This window comes from Stenella coeruleoalba (genome assembly GCF_951394435.1).
Source record: "Stenella coeruleoalba genome assembly, chromosome: 17".
In the NCBI taxonomy this organism is placed as follows: Eukaryota; Metazoa; Chordata; class Mammalia; order Artiodactyla; family Delphinidae; genus Stenella; species Stenella coeruleoalba.
The window spans coordinates 67569038-67584412 of NC_137163.1; the positions used below are offsets into that span (position 1 = coordinate 67569038).

General features: G+C 42.2%; 1 protein-coding gene across 7 annotated transcripts in view; it reads right to left on the reverse strand.

Annotated features, from left to right (window-relative positions):
* Positions 1-15110, reverse strand: part of PREX2 (phosphatidylinositol-3,4,5-trisphosphate dependent Rac exchange factor 2) — a 359933-nt gene extending 344823 nt beyond the window's left edge. For 4 of the 7 annotated variants that reach the window (XM_079902442.1, XM_079902441.1, XM_079902439.1 and 1 more), the window contains exon 1: positions 14527-15109. In XM_079902442.1, coding sequence (XP_079758568.1) covers positions 14527-15012 — 486 coding nt within the window. In that variant the 5' untranslated portion in view covers positions 15013-15109. Of the gene's footprint in view, positions 1-14526 lie in introns of all 7 variants that reach the window. The other 3 variants (XR_013824731.1, XR_013824732.1, XM_079902440.1) reach the window with 1 other exon arrangement.
* Positions 15111-15375: the final 265 nt, after the last annotated feature.

A 15375-nucleotide genomic window follows, 5' to 3' on the forward strand; every position in this document is an offset into this window, starting at 1 on the left:
CCACCTAGGGGGTGGGATAGGGAGGGTGGGAGGGAGACGCAAGAGGGAAGAGATATGGGGATATATGTATATGTATAGCTGATTCACTTTGTTATAAAGCAGAAACTAACACACCATTGTAAAGCAATTATACTCCAATAAAGATGTTAATAAATAAATAAACATTTTTAGACTTACAGAAAGAAATATTTAAGTAGTGGATTCCTGCATTTTCATCCTATATAAAATATCAAAAGACACACAGATTTTTATTCCCCATCTGCTTCATTCACTCTCCTTGCCATTTAGAGTAACTAATATATTACACATTTTACTCATTTCTCCTGTATCTCCTGGATTGATTGGGAGTCCCATGAAATCAGGAATTTTTAATTCTTGTCATTGATATATCCCCTGAACCAAGAACAGTGATTGCCACACAGTAGGTGCTCAATAAATAGTCCCTGGAACATTAAGAATCAAAATATCTAGACTCTATGTTTTTTTTTTTTTTTTTTTTTTGGCAGTACGTGGGCCTCTCACTGTTGTGGCCTCTCCCGTTGCGGAGCACAGGCTCCGGACGCGCAGGCCCAGCAGCCATGGCCCACGGGCCCAGCCGCTCCGCGGCATGTGGGATCCTCCCGGACCGGGGCACAAACCCATGTCCCCTGCATCGGCAGGCGGACTCTCAACCACTGCGCCACCAGGGAAGCCCGACTCTATGTTTTTTAAAACAATTATTGGAGAGGATAAATCATAAGGCTTATCATATTAGAGCTATTATTTAAATTGACCTGACACATAAGCTATACTATGCTGAAAATAAGGCTTTTCGCAAATTAAACAAGTTGGTTTTGTAAACAAATTTAAAAAATCACTCTGATTCCATCCTCTGTTGTTCTTTTTGTTCTTTTTTTAGAATATTCTGAATGTCATTTATTGAAGTATGGTGCTATACAACATTATGTAAGTTACAGGTGTACAGTACAGTGATTCACAGTTTTTAAAACTTATACTCCATTTACAGTTATTATAAAATACTGGCTATATTCCCCATGCTGTACAATATATCCTTGTAGCTTATATTATACCTAATAGTTTATACCTCTTACACCCCTACCCCTTTATTGTCCCTCCCCCCTTCCCTCTCCCCACTGGTAACCAATAATTTGTTCTCTATATCTGTGAGTCTGCTCCCTCTTTGTTATATTCACCAGTTTGTTGTGTTTTTAGATTCCACATGTAAGTGATATCATACAGTATTTGTCTTTCTCTGTCTGACTTATTTCACTTAGCATAATGCCCTCCAAGTCCATCCATGTTGCTGGAAATGGCAAAATTTAATTCTTTTTTATGGCCGAGTAATATTCCACTGAATATATATACCACCTCTTCTTTATCCATTCATCTGTTGATGGACACTTAGGTTGCTTCCATATCTTGGCAATTGTCGATAATGCTGCTATGAACATTGGGGTGCATGAATCTTTTCAAATTAGTGTTTGGGGGTTTTTTTTTGGATATATATACCCAGGAGTGGAATTTCTGGGTCATATAGTAGTTCCATTTTTAGTTTTTTGAGAAACCTCCATACTATTTCCTGTGGTACTTTTTAATAGACTTTTTTAGTTCTGTATTTATTAAAAAATTACTGCAAATTTCACTTAGACATTAAATACTATAATATCATAGAATTGAATTTAAAGTCTGGCAGGCTGGAAAATAATTTGTAGTGAGAATATATAACACAATAGAATAAAGCTATTTTTTTCTTTAAATCTTGTTAGCAGATTTTCCTTTTTAAAAAATTTATTCAAACATCCTGACTATCTGGATCTCTCCTAACATTTGCTTATGTTTTCCTAATGCCACGAAAGTTGAATCTGACCTAAATCCTCAACTATAGAAATGTGTATGTTTAAAATTAAGAATCCATTCAAGTATCAACCTAACTCTCAAATTTTCTGACAGTCCAACTGATCACGTTCCTTATAACTAGGTCACCCTTAAGTACAAACTAAAAAAAAGGGAAGTAAATCCCCAAGAATATTTGCTACTCTCAAAAAATTTCACCATACAGAGAAGGTACAATTTATATGTGAGGATTATTAGCTCACTGAAAAATGTACAGGAGAAATGTCAACTTCTCATATTTCAGTAGAAAACTATACTCATCCATCCATAGCATGATTCCCTTTTGGACTCTAAGATTATACCATTATACGGTTGTACTAATTGTCCTTGGTAGAAACTAAGGAAAATGCCCCTATCTAAATAACAGGGCCTATCTATCTAACTTCATTCTGTGACTACCTGAAGGCCAGTTACCCTCCCTCATCCAACCCATCAAAAGAAGTAGGCTTGGCAAACAAAACACTCCAGGAATAATGATCATTTAACTCTGGGGATTCACTTCATTTGTATTTAAATTGCATTAATGCTTTCTACCAATGTGATCTATACAATATCCACTGAATGCCAAGCAGCACATACATTTTGGAGACTAGAAGGGGTGTGTGTGTGTGTGTGTGTAAAATTGACACTTGTCTCAAATATTTTATGATTTAATCATATATGGAATAAAACATGAGCTATATTTAACGCTATTTATATTTAACTGCTTCAAACCTGCTGTGAAGTACTAAGTAAATAAGCACATAGAGATCCCAACTGACCCAAAAGGAATTCAATTAAACTGAAACTAGTCTCAGTAATAACGTACGTTACCAATGCGAGAGCGAGAGCTGTCTATTTTTTGAAGGTCATTGCATTTCCTCACTTCTGTGAGGGAAACTCCTGACTTCTGGGTAATCTCTGGCTCCTGAGTGCTTGCCTGGCTCTGACCCCTGTCTTGGGTTGACAGTGAGCTTCTGCTGCTCGCTTGCTCTTGAAGCTTTGCCTGAAACGAACTACTGTTCCTTCCTGTCTTTTAGCCTCTGTGTACCTCCGGAGTCAACAAGTTCTGTGTCCCGGTCCCAACACCTGCCTTGGTTTTCCTAGTCCTGATTAATCACACTGCTCCCACCATCTAGAAATGCCCAGGCCAGCGAATCACCAGCAACACAATGGATCTGCTCAGAATCCCCACTCTCCCACTTAGGAGCTCATCAGGGTGTCCTCAGGTGTGAGTTACAAGGATATAAGCCTTGAAGGGAGTTGTGAGTTACACAGGGATATGCAGTGCCTGACACGAAACAAACACAGAATAATGATTTCCAGATTATCCTGGGACTTTTTTTTGTCAGGGGGAGACTTCCAAAAAATGTTTAAAGCACACAAAATCTCCAAATCTCTCAAATTCTTCCTGTAGTCAGCCAATGGGAGAGGGGGGGAACCCTTACAAACATATGTAAAGAGATACATATATAAAATATGAAACGGACTTCTATATGGGCAAGAATATATCATTTTAGGGTGAAATAATCCAAATGGTATTTTAGCACAATACGTTCTTACAGTAAAGGAATCCAAGAATTAACATAAGTGATTTTCTGAGGAATGAGCCTAAAGTATGACTCCGAAAAGGTGGCAGAGGCTACTCTTTGTCTCTCAGTATGAATTCTCCACTTCTTAATTTTAGTATAAAACTCCCCACATCTCAGCTGTACACATGGCTGCCCAACTAGACACTACATTTCCCGGCCTCCCTTGCAGCTGATTCAGCCGTGTCATGTTCTGGCCAAGGGGATGACAGTGCAAGTGATGTGTGGAATGTGTCTCCCACCATCAGTCCCTCTGGGGCTGGAACATGAAAGTGGTTCTGGCAAGCCAACTTCAACCATATGGATACTGGCTCTCTGTCCTACAAACTCTGATTTAGTCGGTCCTAGGGGACGGTGGAGCAATAAGATAGAAGGACCAGAGAGGTCTCTGAATGACTTGATGGAGCTGAGCTGCTCCCTCCCCTGGACACTGTTGGGCAACAGTATTGAAAAATTAAATAACCAGAGCGCCAAGAGAGGATGCAAGAGAGGCATGTTGATTACATACCGCTTCCATATTCACACATCATCCTTCTGTGTTGTTTAAACTACTGTTGTTTGGCCTCAGAGAAAGCAGCTGAACAAACATCCTTATAAATATATATAATAAACACAAAAATTCTGGCCTTCCGGAAAAAGAATTATAAGCACAGGCTTAAAAAAAAAACTGTTCTTTTTCTAAAGAAAAAAACGAAAATATACCAGTAGAAACGAAGAGAGCAGAGTTTTAGCATAATCCTGGGAAATCATTGCTGAGCTAGAGAAGATTCATTAAAGAAAAACTACAAATAAATTTTAAATATTAAGATTACTCTGTTTGACAAGACAAAGGCAAAAAAATATATTAAAGTTTGCCAATTTGTTAAATTTGCATAAATCAATAAGAATTTGGAAGCAAAATGTGAAGTTTCAAAAAAATGACTAGGACAGAGTTAGATACAATAAATACTGATTTATCTTATGGGCCTATTTTTGATACGCTACAGGTTAGATTTCTTTAATAAAGAAACGACTCCATTTTTGTTCCTCTGTCACCCTCAACATGTGACTTCTATTTCATGGTCCAAAATGGCTGCCCCATCCCTACCATCAACACCTCATACCAGCCAGGGAGAAGGGGGAGAGTGCATAGTCTTTTGTTATAAAAGAATACCTTAGAAGTTACCCATGCTGCTTCTGCTCACAATCCGCTGTCCAGAACCAGAACCAGGACACATGCCCACACTTAACTGCAAGGGAGGCTGGGAAATGTAGCCTTAAGATGGACAATCATGCTAAAACTTTTATTACTACAGAAGAAAAAAATAACAGATATTGGAGATAATTAGAAGTCTCTGACAGAGATCTCATTATTAAGAGGGACAAGAAAAATTGAGATAAAGGTGTATCTAGAATATTCCAGAAAATGTGTGAAATGTAAAATATATAAATAAAAAATATTTCTATATATATTAAAGTTATACAAAGTAGTCAAACATGACATAGATATACAGTATATAAAATGGAAGTCCCCTTTACTCATAATTTCACCTCTGGGAAAATAATGAGTTATTAAAACAATCTTGGAATGTGTGGGTGTGGGACTAACGTTTAGGTGAAAATAATGTCTTTCCATAGCTCTTCCCCTAGTGTTACTGACAGAAATAAAACTTTGGAATGTGAGATGTCATTTTTGGAATCCTAAGATTTCTTTCTTTGGGGCAATCGTCTCAAATAAGAAAAAAACGAGAAACCAAGGGAGCAAGAAACTAAGGCCAAGTGGAGGCATTACAAGGCACTGAAGGAAAACATCAATGTTTCTTGCATAACCACTGAAAATGTGTCACCATCTATAAAGCCTCTCCTCCTGGCAAGAAGACAAGTTAAATAGATAATTAAACTCACAAAAGTGGCAAAGCAAAGTCAAACATAGATATCAACCCTCATCTGAACTTCTCAGAGAAATGAAGCTTTAAACTGAATAAAAATGCTTACCCATTCATATTCTATATTGCTAGATTTTTGCTATAAACTCAGAAAATAGTTTCATACCAGTATTCTAAATTTAACCAGCTGGAGTCATTTCTTAAGTATTATACCATTTAACCTTTTCAAATGAAGGGCTTGCCTTTTCATGGAAAATATGCATTTAGCATTAACGACAGAACATAATGTCCTTGGGCTTAGATATTCTCCAATGAGATAGGTCCTTTTTTGTACACTATACTTAGCTATACGGCAAGGCTAGAATTAAAAAACTAATTATTCACAGATTCAAAGTCTGAAATCATCTATACTAATCAGAAGTGTTTAAATATCAGAACCTCAACGTATCAATTTTCTTAAAAATCACAATCACTGAACTCATGGATCAAATGCAATAGTTCATGAGAATGGGGAAAAAATTAGGGAAAAAATGTTTTTATTAGATGTGTCAGGATTTGAATGATTTCACTCAAAACCATAAGAAAAGTGACCCAACCACACTTTCAAGCAAAGAAACATTTACTAAGTTGAGAATAATAAAAATGCATCTGTTATGAAAGTAAATATTATAAATAAGATTTTTAAAGAATTAATAAAAACAAGAACAACAATTTTTAGGTCAAATAGGTTATACCCCAAACTCAAGCATAACAATCTTATTTGGTATTAAAATATAATGCCAGGTATGGAGTAAAAGAACACTCAAAAGACAAGTACTAAGAAAAAATGTAATCAGACTAAAATGCTGTCAGATAAACCAGTGTTTCTTGTTTAAAAGTGTGCACAATGATTGCTATGTGCATTAAATGTAATGCATAAATTTAATACAATTTGTGTCATGATTTTAAAAAATGATTATGTCATTATTTCCAAGATTTGAACCTAGTCATAACAGAGGTAATAATAAATCAGGGGAACTTACTTCCCTCTTCTGACTTCTAAATTTGTATATTGCATTTTAAAAAGTCACATTTCACACTTCACAGTTCACCTACAGAAGCTGATTTAATTTTAGGCCAGCCCTGTGAGATAGTATCGAATGTGTTTTCCAAATATGCAAGGAGGCACCAAGAGGCTAAGTGAGGTGCCCAAAGCTACACTGTTCGTAAATTTCAGAGCCAAGACTTCAACCCTGGGTCATCAGGCCCCCTAACCTAAACCCATGCTCTATACCGTGCTCTTCACCCCACTGTCCCAAGGCAGGAGAGAGAACCGCTGGTGAGCTGTCACAGGGGGATGCAAAGGCCACCCCAGTAGTCTCCGAAAGCGCTAGACTAAAGGAGAAGCGGAATTTTAAAAATATACGAGAGACAGCTTGCTTGTTCTTAGGCTCTGTCATGACATTTTTCCGTGGGTATGTTCCATGGCATACCACGGGACATACCAAGTGCCTTCCTTACCTCCCAGTGCCACGGGGACTCTTGATTTACCAGAAGATTCATCTGACTTCCACAATGCTCTGCTACAGCTGCTTTAGTTCCCTGTATTTATCTATCGTCTCCTTCTCCTTGGCTATACTCATCTCCCTCAAACATCCCTAGACAAAAATTATCCCTTTATGTTAATAACCTATTTCTCCCCTTGCATTTATCACCAACCTCCTTGAACAGCTTTTCCATTCGTCTTCATCTCCTCAGCTTCCACTCATGTCATGTCTTCCAGCTCATTCTTAAGCTTCTGCTCACACATGCTCCTGAAGCCAAAACCCTAATGATGTTCTAATTGCCAAATCCAGTGGCCTCTTCAGTCTTCACACTACCTACTTCTGTAAAACTCTGAGAGTTGAAAGAAACCTTTCCTCTGGCAACTAGATCCTTCCTTGGCTTTCAGGAGATCACTCTCTCCTGGTTCTTTGCTTCAACCTTTGACAGCTCAGTTCAAGTCACCAGGGCACTCTCCTCTTCTCCTAAACTTTAAATATCAGCTCCCTACATCCTACTCTTGGTTAGCATGTTTTCTTCCCTGAATTGCTACCCTTGTGCCATCTCATCTACCTGATGGTTTCAATATATATGATTAGTTATCAATACTTTGTAGATCTCTAAATTCTTGCCTAAGTTCCAAATTATTATCTTCAAAAATCACAGCAGAATTTGCAGCTCAGCAAGTTGAAAACCAAATTCACTCTTCTCCTCCTCTCCACACTGTTCTGCCCCTTGCATTCCATTTCTGAATTAATGACACACCCCATCCTATCTTCAAACTAGAGGCCACCCTAATGTTCTCCATTCTACTTAAACCTCCACTTCTGAGTGAACGTAAATGCTAAAGGTTCTACCCAAGAAATGTCTCGTGGTTGTTGGGTGTTTGACGTTTTGTGGTTTGGTTTGATTTTGTTTGCGTTTTCTTTGGGTTTAGTTCTTTATCTTCATCATCGCTTCTACCTTAGATCAAACATTCCACAGTTCTTACCTGGACCAGTGAAATGGCAGAAACTCCTAATGGGTAACCAGACTTCAACTTTTGCTCCTCAACCCTGCTGACAGAATTCTCTTGCCAAGAAACATAACTAATCTCAATAAAGACTACTCATTTTAATGTCATCAAATTATAACACAGTATAATTATGCAGATGAAACCTTAAGACTAAAGACACATCCCTCTGTACAGAGAGTCAGTTCTAGCCACATGATTAACACTCCAAACATCAGAATTATGCCAAGAGCCCCATTTAATTCACAGTATGTTTACTACAAGAGTCAAGGCATCTTAAGGGCTGCTTCCTGACACCACCCTCATGAATACACACTCAGGCTAACGACTAGAAAAACAGAACCCTGTCAAGTCAGCCCAGGAGTAGTGCCCAGTCAGGGGGATCAAACAGGAGCTGTCTTAAGGCTTAGGATAAAAACAGGGCAGGGTCTGCAGACCCTGAGAGCAAGATCACTTTGCTAGGAGCAGAAATCTGTGTTACACAACTAGACGATGTTTGTGTTTTGTGTCGTTTCCGGGATTACTGGTCTGTGCTCCCCTTTAGTAAACAGTAACAACTTTTTGAAGGTTATAACCTGTCCCAGATTAAGATGAGCATGTGGATGACCAAACAGGCAGTGTAGGCTGAGGGCCAGGGAGGTGGCGGAAATAGAGAACGAGCAGAAGGAATCCCAAGGCCAAATGCAAAGACACAGATTCAGGGAATCTTGGCCTGGCAACTTCTTCCCGTGAGAGACCCCCTTCCCAGTGCCAACCTTGGAGGTCTCAGACTTGTTTATTATTATTACTTATTTTTTGGCTGCATTGGGTCTTTGTTGCTGCACGTAGGCTCCTCTCTGGTTGCGGCGAGCGGGGGTGACTCTTCATTGCGGTGCACGGGCTTCTCATTGCAGTGGCTTCTCTTGTCGAGCGTGGGCTCTAGGCACGCGGGCTTCAGGAGTTGTGGCTTACGGGCTCAGTAGTTGCAGCTCGCGGCTCTAGAGTGCAGGCTCGGTAGTTGTGGTGCACGGGCTTAGTTGCTCCGCGGCATGTGGGATCTTCCCGGACCAGGGCTCGAACCCATGTCCCCTGCATCGGCAAGCACATTCTCAACCACTGTGCCACCAGGGAAGCCCTCAGACTTGTTTATTATTAATAAGAGAGCAAGCGTCCCCTCACAACTGATTTCCCATTGGCTTTAGTTGAAGTCAGAATTCTTAAGAATGGAACTCTTCTCAAACTGGCCTGAACTTACCTTATCTCCTACCAAGAGCCGAAAAGCATACAGAAGTGTTTATCCCCATTAATGAAGAATGTTTCAGCGTCTGGAGCATGTCAGGGCATGCCAGCACCCCCGGGCTGCTGTACCATGGTCACCCTCAACGCGGTTACGCTCTCAGGGGGGATCATTCTCCTCCGAGTCTGGCACATTCCTCCTTGTCCCTCAGGAGCCAGCTTTATTATCACCTCTTCCCCAAACTTCCCTCGACCCCAGGCTGAGGGCGGCCCTTGATGCCTCCCTGACACTTTGCTTATTACTCTATCATTTCACCTCCCACACGGCATTGTGCTTATTTGGAGACTGAAGGTTCGCCCTGCAACGTATGACTTTGAGGGGGATACAGATCAACCCATAACATAAGCCTAAGCATAATGTGTTGAATCTATTTATCTTTCCCTAGAAACGTCGGATCATGACTGAAAGCAGCTGTTTTTGGATTCATTCGAACCCCTTTGTTTGCTCCTGCTTTATTTGTCCGTTTGTTTTCTTGAGCACCTGCTATTTACAAAGCACCGTGATGAGGCCAAGAAAAGCGTACAGAGGAAGTAAATGCATCCCTATTCTCTCAGAGCTTACCATACAGAGGAGGGGTTTTTCTAACTGTTTTAACAATAACACAAATCAGAAGGTGGGGCTGTGCTCGGAGATGCCAGGGTGGAGGGCCTGAAGCCACACAGTTCAGCTCCTGCGACCTTCTGTGAGGACCCCTGAAGCCGAACCCCAGAACCCAGAAGCTCTCAGGAGTACCCTCTGAAAGAGCTAAGGGATGCACACACATGAAGCCAAGTCAGATAAGAAATATGCAGTTGTTCAGTATACACCGTAAAGCACCGTACTAACTCTGGCTGTCGTCACATAGCATGCAACCTGCTGTCGCTGTCTTGAAGCCAAGATTACCATGGGAAGGGCCAAACTGACCAAAGCGAAACACACGGAGAAGAAGCAGAGACTCAGAGACACAGAAAAAGGGCAGAGGAGAATATAATAGAGACAAAACTCAGACACTCGGCATGGCCAACACCTGTGGCTCTGTATAGCAATTAGAGACAGGACTCAAGATTCTGGGGTATCTGAGGTCAAAGCTCAGACAGGTAACAAATTTCTCAATTTTTTGCTTACAAGACACACAGCTCAAAGTTTTTGTCTTAATGTGCCCATAACAGGGAATAACCATGCTTTCTGATTTGCCAGGAACAATCCCAGTTTACATCTGTTTCCCTGTGTAATTATTAATAGCACACCCTTGCACCCTCAGAAGTGTCCCAGTTTAAATAAAAATTACACGGTCACCCTGCCTCAACGCCACTTGCCACAGTGAAATGTGTCTACACAATTTTCCAGGCCTGGTGCAAAATTCAAATGTGAGACCTTTTATTCAAAAGGCAAGACCAAAAGTGCTATTAAAGGTACTGAGGTGTAAAGCTGGGTTTTTTTCTTTTGTGTATCCGCTCTGCTCACACCCTGTTGTCCCACTGGACTTCACTTGCAAAGCCCAAGCCCAAGTTCAAAGATAAAATGAGCAAGAATTGCAGGACAGTGATGGCAGAGCATCAAACTAAGCTTGAGGTCCTTCAGAGTGGGTAGCCCTGTGCGACTGTGTAAGATGCAACCTTGAAATCGGCCCTGGTTGGTCTTTTCTCCAGAAAACCAGTTACCACCTATGACTGTCCAGACTCTGGACATCAAATACTGGAAATCAGGTCCACAAAATCATTTCTTTGAGAAAAAATGTTTTCGAGTACTCTAATGAAGAATTTCATTTCCCAAGCAAAACAAGAACATAAACAAATTCCATCACTGTCTACCATTTTATCTACAACCTAAAAATAATGAATCCAGATAATGTCCATGGTCCCAAATGAAAATTTAGACTACAATCAACTGAAATAATAGTGTGTTACAATGTCTTTAATACCTCGATGCCAGATTTAAATCATGTTTCTCTTTTTTTTAAATAAATTTATTTTATTTATTCATTTTTGGCTGCATTGGGTCTTCGCTGTTGCGCGCGGGCTTTTCTCTAGCTGCAGTGAGCAGGGGCTACTCTTCGTTGCGGTGCGTGGCCTTCTCACTGCGGTGGCTTCTCTTGTTGCGGAGCACAGGCTCTATGCAGGTACTACGTGTTTAATTTAAAGCTTCTTATTACATAATACATATGTGCCTGAGTGAAACTTAAGTAACTTCCACTGTCTATACAGACCCAATGGAAAAAAAACAAAATCAGAAATTTATGGATCATTGAGGAACTGTCCTTAAAAATGGGTGGGAGGTTTAGAAGATGGATGAATTCACTGATTCCTCCATTCCTTCGTTCAGTAAGCATTTCTTGAGTACTTACAGTGTCACAAGCACTACACTCAAGTCCAGGGAAACACAGAGGAGTAAAATGTGGCCCTGTCCTCAAGAAGCTTCCATTCTAGAAGAATGAGACAAAAGTAGCCAAATCCTGCCTACGCCTGCTTTGGTGCCATGGAAGCAGTGACTACAGGGAAGAGTGGGTACCGAGCAGTGAGCACTCCAGCCTGGGCAGGAGGGAGGATGGGATCATGAAAGTTCGACTGAAGGAGATGAAGAGCCTTGAAATGCCAGTAGGAATCCAGCAGATTGCTAAGCGCTACAGAGGAGCAGAAGAAGAGGCCTGAGGGACTTCCCTGGAGGTCCAGTGGTTAAGACTCCAAGCTTCCAATGCAGGGGACACGGATTTGATCCCTGGTTGGAGAATTAAGGTCCTGCATACCGCACAAGAGGCCTGAGGAAGCCTGGCATGTGGGAAGAGTGCACCACTCTAAATGGCAGCAGCTTCAAGGTCAGAGCCTCGTTCAATCTAGAAGCGTGTGCCTGGGTGGTGACTAGAGAGAAGGTGCGTATAGATCATACATATTGATGCATCTGGGGGAGGAAAAAGGCAACATTCATGGACTATCTGGGGGTCGGGGGATGAGGGGGGAGGCGCTCTCTCTTTAAAAGGCCAAAAGTTGGAAATGAGAAGAGAAGGCATCTTATTAAAAAAAAAAGTTTTCCCCTCAGGCCACATGATCATTTAATCAAGAGCAATAATACAAACTGTTTGCTTCTTTATGGGCCTGTAAGTAAAAATAGGTTCTCAGTAAAACCAAAAATATGTTTTTTCATCTCTGTAATAAAGATAAGAATTACCTTCACCCATACTGATGACTTGAAGCACTGGCAGAAATCAAAAACAATGACTAATCTAACAAATATTTAAATTTGACTTAGGAATTCATTATCCAATTTTTGCAGCAAATTTACCACTGCACTTATTTAATACTATAGGTATTTTTAAAAAAAAAAAACTTCTTTTGTTTGTCTGCATTTCTGACCATTCCCTTAGGATGGATTCCTAGGAAAGGAATTACCAGGCAAAAAGATTTGAATATTTTTAAAGCTCTTGGTGCATATCAGTTCAGGATAAAATTAAAACTACATTGACTCTATCCACTGAAGGTAACCACATAAAATAGGTGAGAATGAAATGTTGCTATAAATAATACCCAAAAAAAGAAAATCTAATAATGTATTATAAGTAGATCTTAGACTCTGAACGTTTATAAGACTAAAAGGAAGCCAGGGTTAACCCTTGTTTCGGAAGACTTTCAGGCCAATTAGTGTTTGTGTGTGTGTGAACGTGTACACAAAAAATAGCAAATAAAGAAAAGGAAAAGTGCAAGAGTCCACAATTTCTGAATGAGATAAGAATGAAATCATAAAATGATCTTCTTGTAAAGAGTAAAATGCAATTTATTTTATACCTCCCATAATTTCTGACTTAACTCTATACAGAATTACATTATCAATTTTAATAATCAGGTGTTAAGATCAGAGGAAAAACTGATGTTTTAAATAAAGATCAACAAATTGGTTTTTAAGGTAGGTTAGATTAGTTGTCTATTTCTGTAAATTAGGACTTTTTTTGCTCAGTATTTTTTCATACACCTCCTGAAAGGAGTAACTAATGCAACTTGAAGAGTCACCCAGATTCTTCAAAAGCCAAAGGACTTGGTCACCAACAAAGTTTCATGAAAGCCAAATCTGAAGCTATGAAAAGTCACATTTCCTTAAAAACATGCTTTTTTGACATTGCTGCATGGAAGTGTACAACAATTCTATTTATCACCAATTACCAGTATATTCTCAAACACCCATACCTTTCCAAAGAATGTGGCCCCTGGGGGCTCAAGTATATTGATTTTAATCTGAGACGTCAACCAGAAGCCAACCTGTGCATCTCACATCCCTCGAGACAGTGTTCTTTCCTTCTTGCCTGAGCCAAGGAGGGAATTTCATGAGTTTCAGCAGATTGCTCACCTCTTTTACAAAGCTGAGCAGGAAGTCTGGCCTTTGAGACATTCCCTTTCAGACCAAGGGGGTATGGAATAGGGTGGTGGAAAGAGGAAGTTAGAAGATTTGAGGGAGATTTTAGCAAAGGCTAAAGGTCCTCAGTCTCTGAATGATGCTCTCCCGCGCATCTGGGCAGAGAGGAACCAACCCTCAGATTCTGTCTTTGCAGCGGCGAACAGAAAAAATTCAACTTTTGAGTGACGTCTAAGAAGTTTCCTTCACTCAGTTTTGCCCCTCCTGGCCCTCACATGAATGAAATATTTTCAATGCAGACTTCCAGTGAGTCAAGCTGAAACTCTGAAACAAAGTTCCTGCGAGTTCTACGAAAGCTTTAAGTTGCTGGATGCGAGTTTTATTCTGCTGCTTTCCTGGGCTCAGTGTGAACACGGGACCCGGGAGCTGAACCCACGGGGGGCGGGGGATTTAAACAGCAGATTTAAACCCCGGGGTTGGGGTGGGGGGAGCAGACAGTAGGGCGAGGATGCGGTGAGCACTACACGTGGCTTTCATATCCAACAGCTGCTGGACATCATAACCCCGCTGCCCTCCGTACCCCTCACCAGAATCCTATTCTCCAAAGATTATTATAACTAAAGGGACTTCACTGCCATGTAATCTGAATTATGAACTCAAGCTCCAGAAGAATCAGGGTATTTTTTTTTTACCTGTAGGTACCTGAATGTAGCAGACAGACTTTTAACCACCCTGACAGAGTCTTCAAACAAAATCCCCGGGAAGGAAGACAAGGGAAAAAATAAAAATAATAAAATTACACAACGCACTCGAGCAGACCAGGGAGGGGGGTAGAGAAGAGTGAGGAGAGACGGGGCAGCAGGGATTCCCTGAAACACAGCCTTCTCCCACGCGAGCTAACTTTTCGCCCCGGCCACTCGGCGCGTCTCCAGGCATTAAAAATGACTCCCGCCCCCGGGGACCCAGCGTCGGCGCGCGGATTCGGGTGCCCGCGATGCCCGGACGGGTCCCCGGTCCCCGCGCAGACAATGCCGCGCGAGCCGCCCGCGCCCCGTGTCGCCGAGAGCCCCTCACCGACACCAGGAACTCCAGCGTGCCCACGTAGTCGCGCTCGGTCTTCTGCAGCTCGCTGAGCACGCACACGCGCAGGCGGAGCTGCTTCTCCAGGTCCCGGGCGCTCTCGGCGCGGCCGTCCCCGCGGCTCTCGTCGCCCATGGTGGGCGCCGTGCAGCCCGCCGCTGCCCCGCGCGCCCGCCGCTGCCCCGGCCCCGCGCGGCCGGCAGGGAAAGTTGCCGCCTCCGCCGGGTCTGAGGTGGGCCGGGCGACTTTACGCGCCGTGGAGAGGCCGGGGCAGGGGCGGAGGAGGGGGCGCTCGCCGGGAGTCGGGCGCGGGAGACTGGGGGCTGTGCCGAGGCCACTCCCTCCCGGGGGATGGGGCTCCCGCCCGGGACCTGCGCACCGCGCCCCGCGGCTCTGGCCTCGCACTGCCGGGGCTGGAGGGGAGGCGGCTCCGGCAGCCCCAGCGGTGACTTGGACGTTAATCAAATGCTTTGTATCCATGTGACTCCGACCCTTTACCCTTCGCCAAATCTCAGGAAAAAGGAAGCACAACCCTGGGGAAGTGTGTTGCGTGCCAGCTAACTAAACACACACACGCACACGCACACACATGGCACACGCACAGTCAGCGCTGGAGATGGAATTGGAGATTCCCAAACCTAGGAGGACAGACTCCAAGACACAGCTCGAGGGTTGCTCCTGTGACTCCCGCCTATTGTTTAGCTTTCATGTGTTCTGTACAAATCCCGAAAGCAAAGAAACAAATCTCCACGGTTACATAACTCATGGGAACAAAAACAACCATGGTATTGACCCTCCCGTCTTTGAAAAGAAGCACACTGATTTTTGGTTTTATTCAGGCAC